The sequence below is a fragment of the Vitis vinifera genome, chromosome 1 (assembly GCF_030704535.1).
Source record: "Vitis vinifera cultivar Pinot Noir 40024 chromosome 1, ASM3070453v1".
NCBI classification, from domain to species: domain Eukaryota; kingdom Viridiplantae; phylum Streptophyta; class Magnoliopsida; order Vitales; family Vitaceae; genus Vitis; species Vitis vinifera.
In genome coordinates this window covers 9,567,107-9,589,562 of record NC_081805.1, presented here as the reverse complement: position 1 = coordinate 9,589,562, position 22,456 = coordinate 9,567,107, and the positions used below count along the sequence as shown (strand labels likewise).

The following is a 22,456-nucleotide window of genomic DNA, read 5'->3' as shown; positions in this document are numbered from 1 at the left end:
TGACATGTAAAGAGTGGTAGAATAAAGACAAAAATGAGTAAAGAGGTATTTGTGTCCATTATCATCTCATATCCTTGTAATTAATTATGAGTGATAGGAGGACTTTACCTTAATTATCAACCCCAACTGGGGTGAAAACACAATTCTCCCTATTATTTTAGACGATAGAGAGTAGCAGTCATCCATTGATTATATTACATTGCCATTATTTTAAAATATCTCTAAACTCTGAAAGCCTATCTCAAGATCTAGGAAGAGTTGATGATTGATCTATCCTCTAAACAAGCCTATCTCAATAAGTTGGATCACTAAAATAACCAAAAGTCACAAAAATAAATAAATAAATAAATAAAAATTGAAGGATTAAGATAACCAAGAATCGTTTTAAAAAAAAATCATAGTCAAATTATCTATTCACCAATAATCACAAAAATATAAAAACAAAAAAAATTAAAGCACTAAGATAACCGAGAATCATTAAAAGAAATTAAGAGCTTTGGCGGAAATTTTAAAAACAATTTTTTGTTTTTAAAAACATAAAACAATTTAAAAAAAATCATAATTAGGTTTGTTATTGTTCTCTGTTTCCAATTTTTAAAAATAAAGTGAAATAGAGAACAACTTTTAGAGAACGGTTAAAAGTTATTTTTACCAATTTTTTAAAAACAATAGAAAAACACTCTATTATTTCTCTCATACATAGAATTATTATTTTTCAATTTTTTTTGCTAGGTAGATTAACTCCAAATTAAATAAGACTTGATGTGTTGGATTTATTAACAAATCTATTAATTTTTTTAAATAATTTAAAACTTAAATAATAAACTCATTAATACTAGAAATTTATGAATATAATAAAATATCTTTTTTTTCTAACATATAATAAAATAGTGTATTTTCTACTAAAAATATAATTTATGATTTTATTATAATATTACTATTAATATTTTACTAAAAACTATATATTTTTTTAATTTATTTGTAATTAAAAAATTATTTTCATTTTCAATCAGACTTCAATTAAATTTAATTAATTAATATTATATAAATTGAATTTAAAATATTTTTGCAAAATCAAAATATTTAAAAAAGAAAAACAATTTATCTAAACAAGACTTTTTGTTTTTTACTTTTAAAATCCTTTTATAAAAGCAACTTGACAAATATCTTTATTTTTATAATTAAAAAAATCTTCAAATTAAAAACAATTTCTAAAAAAACATAAGAAATCATGATCAAACAAATTTTTTTTTAAATTAAAGTACTTATTTGACTTGTATTAAAAATGAATATTAAAATTATTTTTATCTTTTAGTAATTTTTGTTTCACTACAATAAAAAATTGTTTCATAATTAAAAAAACTTATTTACCTTTAACTCATACATAATTATAGATTTAATTTTTATTTTTTAATAATACTTAACTTGAATTTGATTTCATATTATTATAAATTAAATTTATAAAAAAAATTATAAAATAAATGTAAATCATTGTTTTTAAAAAACAATACAAATTCTTTAATACAAACAAACTTTTTTATTTTTTGTTTAAAAAAATTATTTTTTAAAACATTTTGTCAAACACTTATTTTTAAAAAAATTTAAAAATTATTTTTTGTCTTTATTTTGAAAACAATTTTTAAAAACTCCAGCAAACAGGCCTAACGTTTTAACCTTAACCAATCAAATTACCTATTCTAAGGTAGTTTGACGAATAAAGAAGTTTTACTTTTCTTTTTCTTTTTAGATGTGCTTTGATGAAGCTTGCACTCGTGCACATTATGAGCCTTAAAACATCTAGTGTCGACATTTCATTACAATAAAGACATGAACACAGCCAACAAACCCGTGCTGTTGAAGAAAGGGAAAGGTTACCTGCCAACGAGAGATGAAGTTGATTGATTGAAAGTTGAAACAAGGTGGGAGGAGATGCATGCAATTTCAATTCTACTCCTCGTCTCTTCCTCTCATAATTCCAATATACCTAGCCTTTTTCAAACCACAAAACCTATTCCTGCTCGGATTGGTGGAAGGTGGACCCAAGGGTGACAGTCCTTTTGTTTGTAGATGAATAAGTCCAACTCAATCTAAGGGGTCCAAACAAAATCTTTCGTTGTGAAGAAGGAAAAAAAATACCATTTTTATGGTCGTGAAAAGTATATTGTCATTTGTCTTAACCATTCAGAACCTTCCTTCATTTCAAGAATTATGAAGGTGCTCTTATTTGTTTGTAGCCTCCAATTGAAGAAAGATAAGAGATTCTTTCCAGCACAGCAACCCCGGGGGAAGACTTTTATTCACAAACTTCTACTCAGGGTCAATTGTCAAAACCTATTGGCTGGTGAATCTGGCTTTCCTGATTTACCATGTTTTAAATTTTCTAAACAGAAGCTATTCAATCGTTCAACCTTTGTTGGGTTTCCCATACCCACATGTGGGCGGTATGAAACCTAAGAGCTTGATATTTATGGCTGCACCACAACACAACACAACAATAGATTTCCATGTGGTGATAAATTTGTGCCTATCTGTGTGGGAATAAACAATGGATTCACAGGGATCCTTCCTTCAATTCATTCACTCACACTGCTTATAAAAGGAGAGTGGAAAAACTCTACTTTGCACCAGTGATTAGATGTTGATCTTCTGCACAGCAGCTGCTTTCAAACAGGGGATCTCCGCTAACATTTAAAAGAAATTCAACAACAGCACAGATCAATTTGGCCAGAAATCTATCATATATTTGATTATGGCAGCTGGGTAGCAAGTCTACCACTCATTTATTATTTCAATTTTGGCATGTTTTCAATTTTTGTTTCCTACAAAAACTCTACACTTCAGTGCTTTTGTTTTGGAGAAGGGGAACTCTGTGGGAGGATGTGTTAACGCCACAAGCTGCAATGTCTTCAGCCATCTTCTCTTCTTTGGCTTTCCCCCAAACCACAGTATAAAACCCAAGAGCTATTATAGCAGCTCCAATCACACTGCAAATGATTTCCAATTAGACCATTAGATTTTACTTCCCTTATTTATACTCTTCAAGAAGAATTAAAATTGACAAATCATTAGGAGTAAATTGATTCTTATTGTGTCTTTCATCCTGCCACTGATATTTCAACCAAGGACATATGGGTTTGCCTCCAAACACCCATTACATGTCTAGAAAAAAGGGTTTCATGATCATCGCCCTAAATATCATAATGTCAGAGAGTTCAAAACTTAGAATCATACCTGCCAAGATGGAGCTTATCCCCGAGAAAAGTAACCCCCATGATAACTGCAATAACGATCCCAGCTGGCTTAAACATGGCTACAAAGACAGGTCCCTTTTGGTGCAGAACCCATGCATAAACAGCACCTCGCAATGCAACCACAAAAATTCCCTAGGGGATAAGCAACATGCCAGGTTACTACAATTTTATACATAAAAGAGCAAACCAAACTACACATCCCATAGAAGAAAATTATGAAGAATAAGGACAACTTTATAATGGTATTTGAAAACAAGCAGCTTGTTCTATCTGCTTACCGAGTATCCAACAGCTATCAACTCCATATCAAGCCTTAGCCTCCAAGCACTTGGATCTCTTTCTGCGATCAGAGAGACTAGAGAAGATTGCATGGTTGCAAATATGTGAGAAATGAGGGTTACGATCAGCTCTGCAGGGTAGTCTCTAATGATAGAGGTCTGAAGATGTAACAAAGAAAAACATATATATTCTGACAGATGAGGAGTAGAACTGCTTTAAGAGGAAGTTTTAATGCTTTCATTTTTTTAAAGAAAGAGCGTACCTGGAAAACAAGCAACACTGCGACCATGAAGGCAGCAGCTGCAGTGAGAAAGCCTCCAATGATCCAGTTTGATCGGGGCAGCAGAAGATTGTGGTTAAGCATGGAAGGAGTAGTTGAAGCAAATTCAATTCCGGGGCCTTTGTATATAGTTATAAGGAGTGCCCCTGCTACTGATACTAGGGTTCCAAGACATTTGGCACGACTGCTTTTGACTTTCAAGTCTAGCTTTTCCATCCTAATCATCATTCATTTACTTCATTTACACATACATAATTTTACTGCTGAATTGCTGCTATACCATCTGCTTATGGCATAGACAGTAGAAAGTAGCTAGAGAAAGTGATTTGGTAATGCCAAATGGATGAAGGGATAGATCATAGTTATTCCATGAAATTAATTTTGTATCATTTGATATCTTTTCTATTCCAAGAAAAAGCAATTCTAATGAATATAACTATCCCTTCATCCATGTTTAATTTTATATGCTTTGGGCTTTTAAGAATTTGAGTCTAAATTGGTCAATTAAAAAAATTTAAAAATATTAAAAATTAAAAGATTAAGAATAACTATTTTAAGTTTTAAAAAGAATAAAAAATAGATAAATTTTATTTTTTTAATTGAAAATTTTAATTTACTTATTAAGATCCCAATTTTAACTTTGTTTCATTAAATTAATTTAATTAATTAAGGCATTGGGGTCTGGCATAAAGGATTTGAAAGGTTCACATTTCTCATAAGGCATGGGTTCTATTTAAATTATCTCTAAGGATATTTGACCACATTTGATTGTAAATATATATATATATATATAATAAAATTATTATTATTATTATTATTATTATTATTTGTCTTTTTCTACCATTTCACCTAACTTTTTGTAATTTTTTTTTCTCCTTTCTTTTTTATATTTTATTATTCTTGTTATTATTTATAATGTTAATATAAATATTCTTTAGTAATAAATAAATATTTTCAATGATAATAATAATAAGAAGTGATAAAAAGAATGATAATAATTATATTCAATATTATTATTAAAAATGATAATATCAATGCAACTGTTGATAATAATTTAATAATAATAAATAAATAATATTAAAAATACTAATACATATACGATTCAAATCATATAAATCACACAAGCACATCAAATTATAATTCAAATTCTACCATTTGATCCAGGACTTGGACATCGCATGAATTGAAATTGGCAGATGTATAGTTGTTGTAAAGAGATTAATCAGAGCTGAAAAAGAGGAGAGGTGTGTAAATATGAATACCTGGTGACGATGGCAAGTACGTAGGTAAAAGCAGGGATGAGATTAGTCATGGCGGAGGCAAGAGTTGGAGAGCTATACCCTATCCCTATAAACTTGAGCATCTGTAATGAACAGCTTTACACACATATTTACCATTAATTTTAACTTTGAAAATGAAAAGAGGCCCCACCCACTAACAATTTGCAACTCAAATTACCTGACCAGGCCGAGAAGAAAGATTCTACACAGGATGGAAGGTGTGAGTGGAGGAGGGGACCTTCTCCTGTTTATCCATCACCATGAGAAAGCCATAATTAAAAAGAAACGGTAATCAACAAGAAGAAGAAGAAGAAGAAGAAGAAGAAGAAGTAGACATGAACCTGTGAAAGAGGAGGCTACAGAGAAAGAGCACTGGAACGGCAAGGGCATTTGAGTAGACAACAAAAACGTAGTCGCTCATTCCTCTCCTCATGGCTGCTTTGCTCAACGTGATTAAACCCACATCCAAGCACTCTATCGTCAACAATATCACTGCCGTGAGTTCTGAACTCCACATCTTTCTCTCTTATGGCATACACCAAAACAATTGAAAGATGGGGGAGATGGGAGAGGGGTAATTGGTTGTAAGCCCGTAACTAAATTTTAATCAAAGTAAGATCAACGATTTGATTGTCCCCCAGTGATGCAATGGAACTAGTTTTAACTTTTAAGAGAATTAATATTGAAGCAGGTGGATATAAAAGATATTTTGTTCCAAGACAGATTGATTTTGGGGGTGCTCCCCCTCACGGTCCTATGTCACCTCGGGGTCAAGATCAGGTTAGATGGCACCAAAGATACCAAAGAAAATGCCATCCTTGTGCGGCTGCCATCACAATGGATTGGGATTTCTGTTCTACGTAGAATTCATTATTTTGTTTTTAGAGGGTTGCCCCTACTTCCACTATCTCGTACTATCTTCTCTTTTTTTTTTTTTTTTTTTGTCACTTATCATTAAAAGTCTCAAAAAATTAATAATTAAATGGAAAGCTTTTGTCACCATTTCTCAGGCAATTATTAATTATAGGAATACATTTTAGCATGGACCCGTTAGGAGTCTCGACCTTCTCGGAAAGTAGCTTATGTGAAGGGGCCATTCCACTACAGGGACACGTGGCTGGGACGCCCCCAAGCAGCCAGCGGGTCGAGCTGTTACTCGGGTCAGACCCATTCAACATTATTCAACTAAGGATGGCAATATGCCGCATTCACCATGCTCCGTTTGTATGAATTAAACTCTTCGAATTTTCACCCCATCCCGTTTATGTAAACCTATTATCATTCTTGACTCAATAAAAATTTTAAACACAATGAGGCAAGCATGCGAATTTAATTTAATTTTATTTTTACATTAAAAATAAATATTTTATAAATAAATAAAATATTTAAAAAATTTATGATTTTTTTTAAAGTAGTATTTCAATTATTTTATATGTTAAAAATGGAAAAATACTGAAAATTAAATTTTTAATTTTAATTTAATTTATATATAATTGGTTTAGGGTAAAGTGGGCCCGAGCAAGATAGAGCAAGGCTTGACAATACAATAATCAAACCATCCCTGGTTTCAAAAAATTCTAAACCTATTATTAACTCATTAATTTTCATCCCAAACTTGTCCCATTAGGAATAAGAAAGATAAGACTTGAAAAAAAACTTGCAGTAGATCCCTAACTTTGTTTTGACAATTTAATGAGTCTATTTATTTTTTACATTTACTGATGTGAGTCTAGGTCTTATATTTCAATATTGTTCCAGCATCATCTTTATGTTGTACCTTTGTTTTAATTCAATCTTGAAATTTTGGGTTTTATCATATTCCTAATTAAGTCATGCTGTAGTGCATCGTAATGTTGATATAATTATACAATAAATGTGATGCATTTGTATCGTACATGAAATTTATAATAAAATTATTAGTGTTAGAAGCGTCTTTTTATACCCATTTGGCATTAGTATTAAATATATTATACAATTGTATATTCTTTTTTTTTTAAGAATAGAACCCTTAAAAGCATGACATGATATAATGAATGTGAAATTTATTTTTATTTTTTTATAAAGTTTCAATTTCACTTTCATCTATCTTCATTCTATACATTAATTGTACCTTATGAGCATTCTGGTCTACACCTCTTACATTATATGTGATTTAGGTGCATTAGTAGTTGTATGGAAGATCTAAGTCATAGGTTCTTTACAAGTTAATGAATTGTCCATAGTTAGTTCATGGGCTTCAACAACCAATTAAAGGTTGTAATGCACTACTTCATAATTTGAGGGATGACTAATCCTGGCCATCGGGATAGGCTTCCAAGATGAGTTGCACTAATGTGTATGGTTCACATTGGATAAGGCCTATGGTAAGTTATGATATAAGACTATCAAGTAGTCATGACTTCACCAAGTTGTTTCATTGTGTTGTCTCTCAACCTTAAAAAAAAATATTGAGCTCATTATCACAAGATGCTTCAAATGACCCTCCCTACGGGATTATATAGGAGGTGAGAAGCTTCTAGAGACCCCTAGAGACATCTACATTTAGCTACAAAGTGGAAGAGTATGGAAACTTCTAGAGAGGGCTAGAGATGTCCACACATCTCTACACTTGGCTAAGAGAGCATTGGAATAGTGTGGGATGTTCTAAAATCTTTGAAAGTCATCTTGTACATACCCCTGTACATAGACTAGTGTAAGAGCTTCTAGATTATTCTTGATTTGTAAGGAGCCCTTCAAGGTTCTAGAGACTTCCTAAGGTGCCTATAAATAGGTTAAGGCCTCATTTGGCCAAGGCACCAGCCAAGCAAGTGAGCTCCAAAGCACTTGTAAAGCTTCCTTTGAGCAATAAAAGCTTCCATTATTTAAGAATTGCTTACTACATCTTCTAAAGTTTCTAAGTCGTGAGCATCTTAACTTAGGAAGCTAAACATCAGGAGTAAGGCTGACTTAGCAAGATCAAGAGTTTGGTTTGTCTAAGTAGAGCACAAGCTTAGGAAAAGACTAAGTCTGTGACATTATGCTAAAATTAACAGTGGCTTTGACCAATGGATGGGATCTTAAAGTGATTATATATATATATATATATATATATATATATATATATATATATATATATATATATATATATGCAATAGGTATTCTAAAGGCACTATGATATCACATAGGATTGAGATAAAGTGTCTTTTTAGGTGATCCTAAGGAGATGTGTTAATGTAAACTATAATAATTATAGTTTCTTTAGTGGAATTTGACGTAAGTTCTTTGTGAGCTAAGACCTATCAATTGATCACACAATAGGATGATTTATAACTGAAGGATAGTAGAGGTAGTCTTGAAAGGTTGATAGTTGTCATCTCATTAGGCTATAGACACCAATTCATGGAGAAATTGTACGCAATGGATTGGAGGTTATAGACCTGAGAACTTAGTGTCTCATTATCATTTACATAGAGTACTAGAATGTAGTTGATTCTTTATAGTGGGATATTGAATCAACTTCATAATTGGATTCTAAGAGAGTTAATATTGTCTTAAGGGTCCTAGTGGTCCCCATTCGACCTCATATACCTTGTTAGGATTATGTTAGAGCATTGGATCGATTCTTGGTTCACTTATGTGCATAAGGGCATTTTGGTAATTTTTCAAGGTTGCACAGGGTTAGTGAACCATATTTCTAGATTGGGCTAATTGATTTATTGGATGATCCGATCCTATTGAGTTAATCAATTAATTAGGACCCTTTTTGGGGTAGATTAAGTGATTCAAGCCATTATTAGGTTCAAGTTACTTAAACCCAATAGGAAACCATATAAATACCCCCCTTTAAGGGTTAGGGTTTTTTTTTTTTTTTTTTTTTTAGTCTTCCACCATTCAAAGAGAGAATCCTAGCTTCCACCATCTTAAATCCCCCACTATTTGTGCTAAGGAAAATGGAGAGTTATCGAACAAAAGATCTTAGGTGTATAAGGCTATTAGAGACTTCAAGCTTAACCTTCACCATAAGAAATTGATTTGGGAACATCCAAATCAAAAGCAATGTTTTCTAAAGCATTGATCTAGATCCTTTTGTGTTAACAAAAAATGTCTTCTTTGCTTCTATTGCTTAGATCTAAAGACTTAAGGAAAAAAATCATTCACCTAACTTGAACCTAGGATAGTACACCAATGGCAACTGACCTCAAATTATTTGCTTATGGAAGTGATCTTATGAAGAATTGGCAAGGATATCAAAGTATAGTTAGAGCCTTGCAATATGTAACCATTACCAGACCAAAAATCTCTTATTGTGTCAATAGGGTGTGTTAGTTCATGCAAAATTCACTTGAATCTCAATGGAAGTCAATTAAGAGGATACTAAGATGCTTGGGTGGAACTTTGGATTATGGCCTATACCTTAAAAGATCATCTTAGCTTAGTAAGATTTTATGATGTTGATTGAGCCACAAATCCAAATGATAAGAAGTCTAACTATATCAAGTTATTGTGTGTTTCTTGGTAAAACTTGGTGTCATGTAAAAAAAGTAGCATACTATTTCTTATTCATCTACAGAGCTTGAATATAAAATTTTTACTAACATTGTGTTAGAATTAACTCGATTAACTTCTTTGCTTGAGAAGTTAAAGGTAGCTAAAACTAAAATGCCTATGGTTTGGTGTGAGAATGTAAGTACACTGCAATTTACTATAAATCTTGTATTGCATATGTTAGGATTCTAGCCATATCAACCTAAGGTAATTATTCATACCCTCTCTCACATTGTTCTTACCCTCTTTCACATTATTTGTACACCTTCTCACATTGTTTGTACCATTTCTCACATTATTTGTATATTCTCTCACATTGTTCATATCATTTCTTACATTTTTTTTTTGTACATTTTCTCACATTATTTGTATCATCTCTCACATTGTTCGTACCCTCCATGTCATTTCTCACATTATCCATACCCTATATCACATTATTCATGTCATTTCTCACATCATCCGTACATTCTCTCACATTGTTTGTACCATCTCTCACATTCCTCGTAGTTCCTATCACATTCTTTGCACTCCCTCTTACATTGTTCATACCCTCTATCACATTGTTTGTACTCTTTTTTACATTGTTCGCACCCTTTTTCACATTATCTATGCATTGTTTCACATTGTTCGTACCATCTTTCATATTATTTATACCATTTTTCATATTGTTCATACCTTGTCTCGCATTTTTCATATTGTCTCTCACTTTTTTTGTACCATCTCTCACATTGTCGTACCCTCTTTCACATTGTTCGTATACTTTTTCATATTGTTCATACCACTTCTCACATTGTTCATACCATTTCTCACACCGTTTGTACCTCATCTCACATTGTTTATACCCCTTCTCATATTGTTCATGTCATGTCTCATATTATTCATACCCTTTCTCACATTGTTAGTATTTGATCTCATATTTTTCATTGCTACAAATCTTGTATTACATGTGTTAGGATTCTAACCATCCCAACCTAAGGTAATTATTTATATCCTCTTTCACATTGTTGGTACTCTCTTTCACATTATTCATACCCTCTCTCACATTATTCGTACACTTTCTCACATTATTTGTACCCTCTCTAACATTAGTTGTACCCATCTCAAATTTATTTATACCATTTCTCACTTTTTTATACCATTTCTCACATTATTCATACCATTTTCTCACATTGTTCGCACCATTTCTCATATTGTCTATACCCTCTCTCACATTTTTCATTCATTTTCTCATATTGTCAATACCTTATCTCACATTGTTCATATATTCTCTCGTATTATTTGTATCTCACCTCACATTGTTTGTATCATATCTCTCACATTATTCGTACCATCTTTCACATTATTAGTACTTCCTCTCACATTGTTTATATCATTTCTCACATTATTCGTACCCTCTCTCACATTGTTGGTACTTCATCTCATATTCTTCGTACTCTCCCTTATATTGTTCGTATATCCTCTTATATTGTTTGTACCTCCTTTTACATTATGTGACTTGGCTGAAGACGTTTTCATGGAGCAACCACCTAGATTTGTTGATCCTCTCTATCCTACTCATGTTTGCAAGTTGAATAAGTCTCTCTACGACCTTAAACAGTGGCCTCGGGCTTGGTATACTAAGTTGAGTACTTTTCTGCTACACTTGGGATTTGTTACTTCTAAGAATGACTCTTCCTTATTTATTTGTCATTCTTCTCATGGATTACTTCTTGTTCTTGTCTATGTGGATGATATAATCGTCACTGGGAGCCACTCTACTTAGGTTACTCACCTTATCCAACAGTTGCATCATTAGTTTTCTTTAAAGGATCTTGGTCTTTTACACTATTTTCTAGGTTTGGAGGTTCATCGCACCCCTACTGGTATTCACCTTAGTCAAGCAAAGTATATCACTGATCTCCTTACTCGGGCTGCTATGTTGAATGCCAAGCTATGTCCCACTCCTATGTTCTCCAACACAAATCTCTCTCTTCATGATGGAGTGACTCTTGAAAATGGTTCAGATTATCGAAGTTTTGTTGGTGCCCTTCAGTATTGTACCATGACACGCCCAGATATAGCGTTTGCAGTAAATAAAGTGTGTCAATTCATGCACCATCTCTCTGATGTTCACCGGCAAGCTGTTAAACGTATTCTCCGGTACTTAAAGGGCACGTCTCATTTTGGTCTTTTCCTACAACCTTCCTATGACTTCAACATCACTTGCTATACAGATGCCGACTAGGCTTCCTGCCCTAATGACAGGCGTAGCCCCAGTGGCTACTGCCTCTTTCTTGGCTCCAATCTGGTTTCTTGGTCATCTTCCAAACAAAAAGTGGTCTCCCGCTCTAGCACCGAATCAGAGTACCGAGGGGGAGCAAATGAGGCTGCTAAAATTGCTTGGACTGAATCTCTTCTTTATGAACTTTCCATTACTCCCACTCGATTTTCTCTCATTCTCTGTGACAATATCAATGCCACATACTAAGCTGCCAATCTTATTTTGCATGCCTGCACCAAACATGTGGAAATAGACTATCACTTTGTCCGAGAATGTGTTCTTCAATGCTCTTTCTCTATCCAGTTTACACCTTCTGATGATCAGCTTGCTGATTGCATGACCAAGCCTCTTTCTACCCAACGTTTCATCACTCTACGCTCCAAGCTCACTATTCTTACTAGACCAATGAGCTTGAGGGAGGATGCTAAGCCTAAAGATGTAATTAGTTAGGATATTCTTTCCTTTCTAGTCTTGTAGCTCCACGTGTACAGTTGGTTAGGATGTGTATCTCCTGATTGTATATAATGCCTACCCCGTTATTGTAGAAGATGATTGAGATAAATAATATCAGCATTTTTCCTCTCATCTCTTTCTCTCTGTTTCCCACTGTTTTCATCTCTTCCTTCATCTTGGTGTCAGAGCCTCCATGGCTTCTTTCAAAGAAATAAACATTTTTCCAAAAGGCATAGACTTATTTTGCATTTTTCTAACCCTTTATGTATAATAATAATAATAATAATAATAATAAAGAATTGAATATATATATATATATATATATATGTGTGTGTGTGTGTGTGTGTGTGTGTGTTTAAATAATTTTCATTATATTTTATTTTCCTTTATTGGTCATATCGCTTAACATGGAGTAGGAAGAATTTTCATCATTCATGTCGCTTTCATCTATTAATTGATGTTAGTAAGTGGTTCATAGGAGAAAAATGTAAAAGTCTAGAAATGCTTTTTGGATAAAATATATACATCATATCTTAAGGCTATGTTTGGTTCCAGAAAATTTGAAGGAAAATGCAAGAGAAAAAAATATATAAAGAAAAAGTAGAAGTAAAATAAAAAAAAATAGATTAAAAGTTGATAAATTTTTTTTTTGTTACTTCAAGCTCATTTTATTTATTTTAACTCATTAATATAAAGATTAAATAATTTAGAAACACATGAGTTTTTAATTAATTTTAATTATATTTGATTTTCTTTTATATTTTTCATAGTATAACCAAACATAAAAAAAATAATTTTCCTTTACATTTTTTTTCTTTCTTTAGTATTTTTCGGAACCAAACATAACCTAAAGTATTATTTATTATTATATGATTATTTTTCTTAGACAAGGACTTCAAGAACTTTTGTGACATGTTGACTCTTGACTGAAACAAAGTTCTTAGTCTATTGTGTGTGAGTTAGGCAAAAAAATGAAGCTTTATTTTTTATTTTTTCCCACAAGAAAAAATTGTAGTAGAGTCTAAAAATGCATTTTAGAGAAAATATATACACCATTCATTAAAGCATTATTTGAATTTCTTTTCTTGATAATTGTTCTCCTTAGACAATGACTTCAAGGACTTTAGTGGCATTTTGACTTTTAAACGGAGAAAAGTTCTTAGTCTATGTGTGTTAGACAAAAGTGAGAAAATAAAGGTTATGCTTAATTAAGAAAAACACCCAAGAGGGGGGGTGAATTGGGTTTTTAAAAAATATTTTCAATAACAACAAGTTCAAGCACAATATAAATGAAAGTAAAGAGATAGAGTTAGAGAATTCAAACTTGGGTTTTATAATGGTTCGGCACTTCCTTACCTACATCCACTCTCCTCAATCTCCTAACCGAGTGAGGGTTCCACTAACTTGAAGCTTCAACCAAGCTTCGAATCTTCTTACACTTGGATTCTGACTCCAATGGGCTCTTACACAATCTCTTCAAGAATCACACCTCTTAAAGGCTTAAACACTTGGCTTTTACAAGAATAAAACACTCAACCTAGCTCAAAGATAGATCAAATACAAAACAAGGTTAGGATGACTCACAAAGGTGCACTAAGGAGTATGCAAATGATGATTTAATACACCAAGAAGGAAATGAGAGCTTTTTGATCAAGAACAGGTAGGTGGATAATTGATTGCAAGTGTTCTCTTTTTCATAAATGAAGTGGAGCTCTCAATTTATAGGTTTCTAAGTTCGGGAGTCAAAAACAGCAAAAGGTACCCTCGACCGGTCGAGCTAGGGGTTAACCGGATCACTAGCTGTTGGGTATTAAATGCTTTGACATGTTACTGTTACCTCAATCGGACCTCAACCGGGAACGGTATGAACCTCAATCAGGAAGAGAAGGCTACTAGATGAGAGAGAGTGTTTTTGACACTCCTTGATTGGACCTCGATAAGACAAGGGCAACTGGTCGACCAATTCCCCAACCGGTTGAGCCGGTTGGCCATAGCCTCGACCGGTTGAGCCTTTTGGCCCCGAAAACCTTCATTTTTAAATTCCTTTCTTTTCTACTACTTAGGCAAGGTCTTTAGGTGAATAAATATGCCAGTTTTAAAACATTTTGCCTAAGGTACATTTGATAAAACTCAGGTTTGAATGAATTTGAAAGTTTAAAGGATAAACCGAGTTTTTCAAAGATGCATGAAATGGTATGAAAACCTTAAGTGGACCCATGCATTCATCTTACATTCATTTCCTATGATCAAGGGACTTCCAATAGTCTCGGTCTTATATCCATTTAGCCATTGGATGAATTTTTGAAATTATACCTAAGATTCTTTACCATTTAAAACAATTAGTCACTTAACCATGATTTGTTATCATCAAAACCCGATTAGGAGAACCCTTGGGCTAACAATCTCCTCATTTTTTATGATGACAAACCTTGGTTTTCTAGGAGATAATAAATCTCCCCCTTAAACCAAACATGGATCAATTAAAGCGAAAATTTTAAATGATAAACACGACATGCAAAATTTCAACAAGAAACAATGTGAATTCTGAAAATATCATATCATATATAATAACATCGCATATACACAGATCAAGACTAATGATATGGAAATGTCATGCATGTGTGTATCCCCTAGATCCTAAAATTTCTCCCCCTTTGGTAACATAAAAAAGAAACGAAGAGGGGGTCTCGAAGATATCAAGGTGGAGGTGGAGGAAACACAGAGCGAAAGTAAGCCATCATCTCCTCATGCTGCTGATTCATACGCTCCTCCATATGCCCAAGTTTCTGCTCGAGATGCTCAAACTGAGTAGTGAAGTCGGTCTGATATTAATCTATGCGATCCTCCATAGAGTAGAAACTAGTATCACTGACGACTGCAAGCTCCTCCATACGAGTCTCGAGAGAACTGATCTAAGCGGATAAATCCATCAAAGGCGCATGATCAGGTGCGTGAGGTGCCTGCGATGGTATCTCTAGGTGAAGAGGCTCAGTGAAGGATGACTTAGTGAAATATGGTCCCGCTGTGTACGCTGACTCAAATATCATCGACTTAGGAAAAAATGCCTCAAACTGAACACTCTCGGTTTGGAGTGGAAGAGGGAAGTCAAACTCGGGCCCACTCTGCTCAAAGTCCCTCTGAGGGTCTAGCCCACTCTCCATCTCTCGGATCTCGGCCTCCTCCTCATCTCTGGGATGCATCTGTCTCTGTCCCCGGTCCTGTGCTGGCAGTCACTTAGCTCTCCTACTCCAAGAGCCATCATGGACCTTCTCAAACTTCATCCGCCCTAGAGACTGCTCATCATATGTGTCATAAGTGGTAGGGGCCTCAAAATCTGTCTCTCGGTTCAAGTCAACCCCGACATCCATAAATACTCTCGTGAGGAAGCGACCCGTAGGGAAATACTCTGGTCTTGCTCTCGCAGCAAGATATCATATGCATTATCATCAAGTACCCTACATGAATCCATTTCCCTGTCAAAATGGAATCCACAATGAAAGCCTTAAGGTATGAGACCTCGTCTCGATGTCCACCGCGTGGCAACAGAATGGAGCAGACCATATGATGAAGAACACGGTTAATCATTGTCAGGCTATGTGTAAAAGGTTTGCCCATCCCCTAGGCATCAGCCAGTCCACACATCCTCTGAATAGCCTCTCTAGGCTTGAATCCCGACACTGTGGGCCAAACCTTGGACTCATACACCCTGAGTCCAACTGACGGAACATCCAAAATCTGGAAAATGCTCTTCGGACTCAAAGTGATCTCAACTCCTCTGACGGTGGAAGTGATCGGTCCTCCAAGTCCGTAGGTCACCCGTGAGTAGAAGGCACGCACCAGAGTCAGGAAGATGGGCTTCGAAATAGTCACCACTGGTAGTCATCCCATCCGTCCAAATATCCCCTTAAATCCAAAGTACTGAAGTTGGGAGAAATTGATGTTTCTCCCTAGAACAACTTTTCTCTGGGCAAACTTTTGTTTGTACCTCTAATAGTTTTCGACAGAATCGAAGAGAGCAGTGTCGTACCTCGCCTTTCGGCGAGCCTCGGACTGATCCGGCTGTGATGGCTTAGTAGGGCGCTTGCCCTGAGCCCTGGAGGCGGCTGTCTCTCTTCTAAGCACCATCAGAAAGGCTGAGATGAAGAAGGCGAAGCTCGAAGATAGGGATGCACACACACTTGAAAGCCCTAGATGCGAGGGAAAGCATTGACACAGGCTGTGACGCGCGGACTGAAAAGAAAGACGTCCAAATGAGAACCCTAGGTCCCAAATCCCAAACCCTAGCCTCCAAAACTCAATTTGTACCTCTCAGAAGGCTGCAATGGTGTCAAAGATCGCTTGTGGGCAATTGGAACGACACAAGGCTTGAAGAACCAGACGAAAAGGATGAAAAACTGAGGCGCGGGAGGCTCTTTAAATTCCCAGCCCCGATGAACCGATCAACCTCTTGGTCAACGGTCAACACGGTCAACACGGTCAACACGGTCAACACTTCAATTTTTGTGCATTTCCTTGTCTCGTGATCCTCCTCTTGCCATTTTCAGGTGAAATCCCCAATTTTTGACATCCAATGCTAAGGAAATTTTGATTTTTGGTCAAAATTTGACATTTTTCCTAAGTGTATTTCTATATGATGCAAAATGATGTAAAGTTCATGCATTTATAAGACATATTCAACAAGAATTCAACAAACAATCATAAGCTCATAAAGAAATCACCCCTAATTGTCTTCTAATATCAATAAATTGCTCTTCACTTAGAGGTTTTGTAAAAATATCGGCAAGTTGATCCTTTGTGCTTACAAACTCAAGAGTAATATCACCCTTTTGTGCATGGTCTCTAAGAAAATGATGTCTAATTTCTATATGCTTGGTCCTAGAGTGTTGCACGGGATTTTTTGAAATGTTTATGGCACTAGTGTTATCATATTTAATAGAAACATGCTCAAAAGATAAATTAAAATCATTAAGAGTTTGTTTCATCCAAAGGATTTGTGCACAACACAAATCGACTGCTATGTACTTGGCTTCCGCCATTGACAAGGCTACCGAATTTTGTTTCTTACTATGCCATGAAACAAGTGAGTGTCCTAGGAAATGACAAGTGCCACTAGTGCTTTTCCTTTCATCTTTACAACCGGCAAAGTCGGCATCCGAGTATCCAATTAATTCAAAGTTATCACCCTTAGGATACCATAGGTCTATGTCCATTGTCCCTTTCAAATATCTAAGAATTCGTTTTACGGCACTTAAGTGAGATTCTTTAGGACAAGATTGAAATCTAGCACACAAGCATACACTATACATGATATCGAGTCTATTAGCGGTCAAATATAGCAAAGAACCTATCATGCCTCTATACATAGTTGAGTCAATGAATTTACCTTTTTCATCTTTGTCAAGCTTGATGGAGGAGCTCATTGGAGTCTTCATTGTTTTAGCTTCTTCCATGTTGAATCTTTTGAGAAGATCTCTTATATATTTTGCTTGATTGATGAAGGTTCCTTCCTTTAGTTGCTTGATTTGAAGTCCAAGGAAGAAGTTGAGTTCTCCCATCATGCTCATTTCGAACTCACTATGCATGCATTTGGAAAATTCTTCACAAAGAGAGACATTAGTAGCTCCAAAAAGGATGTCATCTACGTATATTTGTACTAAGAGCATGTCACTTTCTTTGGTTTTTATGAAAAGAATTGTGTCAATTTTTCCCATTTTAAAACCCTTTTTCAAGAGAAATTTACTCAATCTTTCATACCATGCTCTAGGTGCTTGCTTCAAACCATAAAGTGCCTTTTTAAGTTTAAAAACATGATTAGGAAAGTTAAAACTTTGAAATCCGGGTGGTTGTTCAACATATACTTCTTCATTTATGAAACCATTTAAGAAAGCACTTTTTGCATCCATTTGATACAAGACAAAGTCTTTAAAACATGCAAATGCAAGTAGCATTCTAATGGCTTCTAATCTAGCTACTGGCACAAAGGTTTCTTCATAATCTATCCCATCTTCTTGATTAAAACCTTGGGCTACCAATCTTGCTTTATTTCTAACAATTATGCCATTTTCATCCATTTTATTTCTAAAGACCCATATAGTTCCAATAACACTTTGATTTGAGGGTCTTGGCACTAATTCCCATACTTCACTTCTTTCAAATTGATTTAACTCTTCTTGCATGGCAATCATCCAATTTTCATCAACTAGAGCATCATTTTTATTTTTAGGTTCAATTTGAGAGACAAAAGCAAGATTATTGCAAATGTTTTTGAGAGATGATCTAATTCTTACCCTACTAGATGGATTACCTATAATTTGATCTTGTGGGTGGTTGATCACAAACTTCCAATCTTTAGGAAGGTCTTGGCTTGATTCACTTTGTACTTAATGAGGAGGGGGTAGTGCCAATAGTGATTCTTCTTTCTTGGGATCCTCTTCAATTTCTTCTTGTTGCATTCTATCTTCAATTTGCAATTTTCCCATGGAGGTCTCCAAGCCTAAATCATCATCAAAGCTTTCTTTTTCTTGGAAGGAATTGTTAGATTCATAAAAAATGACATGGATGGACTCCTCTACAACCATGGTTCTTTTGTTAAACACTCTAAAAGCTTTCCTTGAAGTTGAATAACCAAGAAAAATTCCAACATCCAATTTTGCATCAAATTTTCCAATATTATCTTTGGTGTTTAATATAAAACATTTGCATCCAAAGACTTTGAAATAGCTAATGTTGGGTTTCTTGTTTTTCCAAAGCTCATAGGGAGTGTTCTTAAGAATGAGCCTCAAAAGTATTCTATTTAAAACATAACATGAAGTGTTAACCGCTTCGGCCCAAAAATATTTTGGTAAGTTGTTTTCATTTAGCATGGTTCTAGCCATTTCTTGAAGAGTTCTATTTTTCCTTTCAACTATCCCATTTTGTTGAGGAGTTCTAGGAGTCGAAAAATTATGGTTAATACCATGTTCATTGCAATAGTCTTCAAAATCAATGTTTTCAAATTCTCTCCCATGATCACTTCTTATACAAGTGATTGTGAAACCTTTTTCATTTTGAACTTTGTTGCAAAACTTTGAAAACTCATAAAATGCTTCATTCTTTTGACTTAAAAACAAGACCCAAGTGTATCTAGAGAAGTCATCCACAATAACATATGCATAAAATTTTCCTCCAAGACTTGGTGTCCTAGAGGGACCAAATAAATCCATATGCAACAACTCAAGAGGTCTAGATGTTGAAATAAAATTTTTGTTTTTAAAAGAATTTTTGATTTTCTTTCCCATTTGACAAGCTTCACAAACTTTGTCTTTTTGAAAATTTACTTTGTGAAGGCCTCTAACAAGTTCATCTTTGTTGAGTTGGGAAATGAGGTCCATGTTAGCATGTCCCAACCTCCTATGCCACAACCAACTTTGATCATGCATGCTTGAAAAGCATCTATCATGGCCATCATATTTTGAAATATTAATAGCATAGACATTATCACATCTATGGCCCATGAAGATGGTTTTATCATTTTGAATATCTTTGATAATGCAATGAGATGCTTCAAAAACTACTTTAAAACCTTTGTCACAAAGTTGACTAATACTTAAAAGATTATGTTTTAAACCATCTACTAATAAAACACTTTCAATAAGGGAGGATGTGTCATTACCAATGTTGCCTTAACCAATGATCCTTCCTTTTGCATTGTCTCCAAAAGTAACGTATCCTCCCTTTCTCTTTGTGAGGAAAGCAAACTTGGATTCATCCCCGGTCATGTGTCTTGAGCATCCACTATCCAAGAACCACTTATCCTTCTTTGAACCCTACAAAATAAAATTTAAGTTGATTTAGGTACTCATATCTTTTTGGGTCCTTGAGGGTTAGTGATTTTGGATTTTTCAATCCAAACCTTTTTAACCTTAGTGTTTGAATTTTTTTGAGATCCATTTCTTAAGGGACATGTTCTACTAATGTGCCCTCCTCTTCCACAAAAGTTACAAATAGTAGAGGGACTTGTTGTGGACCCGCATTTTTCACGTGCGCCCCCACTCGATCGGCGAGACTCGCTTTTTATTTATTTGTGAAAATTTGATTTTTTGAAAAAAAGTTGGAGTCGCCACTTATTTTATTTTTATTTTTGAAGGGAAAATAAAACAAGAAATAAAACCCTAAAAAAAATGACTCCATAATTTTTGGAAAAGCGTGTCTTTGAAAACCCAAGTCTTGGTCCGGGGATCAGGTTACTTATTGGGAAGGTACCTCTAGGAGGTAGCACCCCTCTAAGCCCTAAAGAGGTCTCTACTAATTAAGTTAAGGGGAATATGGCAATTAATCGGTTAATTATGGATACCTAAGTAGGCTAGGTGATTTCAAAAGATTTGCATGCTAAACAAGATCAAATTGCCATAAAAGAAAGGGTAGGATGCGTACCCGGACCGCTTCTCAAGCGCTATCATAAAACATCAGAGTTAGTATAGAAGTATAACACACAACATGTATTTAATCATAGTGAATCAAACATACATCTAAACACCTAAGGATTATCAAACATATGCATACTTCATAGTGACACGATTGTTTACAAAATTTAGAAAGTAGGCGATAGGGGGGGCGTACCTGGATAGCATAAATAACTTACAATGCGCTTCCATAAGACATGAGGGATTAGATAATAATAAAATAAAGAAACCCTAGCATGCTTGTTATCTAATTAGCATAACAAAAATTATCAAAGTATATGAAAACATTAATTATCACACACATCTTATATACAATTCCTAAAAAAGATAGACATAATTTCAACAAGTGACAAAAATGGCAACAAAAATAATTTTTGAAAAGATTTTCTTATGTAGGGGTTTCACCAATTCCCCAAATTAATATACACAAATTTAGCCCAGAATTATCCCATTATTTGGGACCACAAGCTTTGATTCGTGTTTTTGTTCAAAACCAAAATTTTTGTTGAAAACCGAGAAGGATGCAAACCGAACAAGATATGGTTGCATATTATTTTTAAATAATAATAAAAAAAAAAAGAGATTTTGATCCTGAGGACTCTAAATGAGTTTTTGAAATAGATTTTTAAAATGATTTTTTTGAGAAAAGTATTTTATTTTAAAATAAAAGGAATTAATTTGGAAAGAATAAAATATAAGAAATAAAATACCCAACAAAACAAAAATGAAACCTCAAAGTAAAATTTTTTTAGTAATTAACAAAAATGATAATGGTGATGGTAGAGGCCAATCTTCATGATTTTCCAATGGCCTTTGAACAAAAAGGAAACTATCAAAGCAATAAATTATTAATATTTAGATCAAATAAGCTAATGAAATATCCATCAAGAATTAGCAACAATGATTCAAGAAGCGCGTAAATTGAGAATAACAATCCATAATTAACATAAGATTAACTAAACACATAAATGCCTCTAGACTAAAAAAATAAATTAAATCAAGATTAAACTTTATCTAACGGGATTAATTAAACTAATGTATTCAAATCACATACATATTTAAACTAACAAATAAATTAAAAATAAACTATTTTGGGATTAAAAACATGAACTTTATCTAACATAATTATTTAAACTTAAGAATTAAGATCAACTAATGCATTTAAACTAAAAACGAATTGAAATCAAACTAATTGAGATTAAAAACACAAACTTTATTTAACGTGATTATTTAAAGTAAAGAATTAAAATCAACAAAATACATTTAAACTAAAAACAAATTAAAATCAAATTAATTGGGATTAAAAATACAAAATTTATTCGATATGATTATTTAAACTTAAGAATTAAGATCAACAAAATGTATTTAAACTAAAAAACGAATTGAAATCAAACAAATTGAGATTAAAAACACAAACTTTATTTAACGTGATTATTAAAAGTCAAGAATTAAGATCAACAAAATATATTTAAACTAAAAAACGAATTGAAATCAAATTAATTGGGATTAAAAATACAAGCTTTATTTAACGTGATTATTTAAAACAAAGAATTAAGATCAACTAATGCATTTAAATTAAAAATGAATTGAAATCAAACTAATTGGGATTAAAAATACAAACTTTATTCAATACAATTATTTAAACTTAAGAATTAAAATCAACAAAATACATTTAAACTAAAAAACAA

At 33.7% G+C, this 22,456-nt stretch overlaps 1 protein-coding gene across 1 annotated transcript; it reads right to left on the bottom strand.

Moving 5' to 3' along the window:
* Positions 1 to 2,719: 2,719 nt before the first annotated feature.
* Positions 2,720 to 5,739, bottom strand: LOC100267362 (WAT1-related protein At5g40240). The gene is made up of 7 exons (XM_002266060.4): positions 5,432 to 5,739; positions 5,269 to 5,334; positions 5,073 to 5,186; positions 3,793 to 4,027; positions 3,530 to 3,688; positions 3,232 to 3,383; positions 2,720 to 2,984 (listed from the first exon to the last, which is right to left on the bottom strand). Exons 1-7 carry the CDS (start codon positions 5,605 to 5,607, stop codon positions 2,831 to 2,833), a joined length of 1,056 nt encoding a protein of 351 aa, XP_002266096.1. The 5' UTR covers positions 5,608 to 5,739; the 3' UTR covers positions 2,720 to 2,830.
* Between the last annotated feature and the right edge of the window lie 16,717 nt (positions 5,740 to 22,456).

Bases quoted from the DNA above. Each gene is read 5' to 3' on its own strand.
- LOC100267362 (XM_002266060.4), bottom strand. From the start codon at position 5,607: ATGTGGAGTTCAGAACTCACGGCAGTGATATTGTTGACGATAGAGTGC. The intron at 5,187-5,268 runs GTAATTTGAGTT...ATGTGTGTAAAG, and splicing joins TTTCTTCTCGGCCTGGTCAG to CTGTTCATTACAGATGCTCA. The intron at 4,028-5,072 runs GTATTCATATTT...AATGATGATTAG, and splicing joins GTACTTGCCATCGTCACCAG to GATGGAAAAGCTAGACTTGA.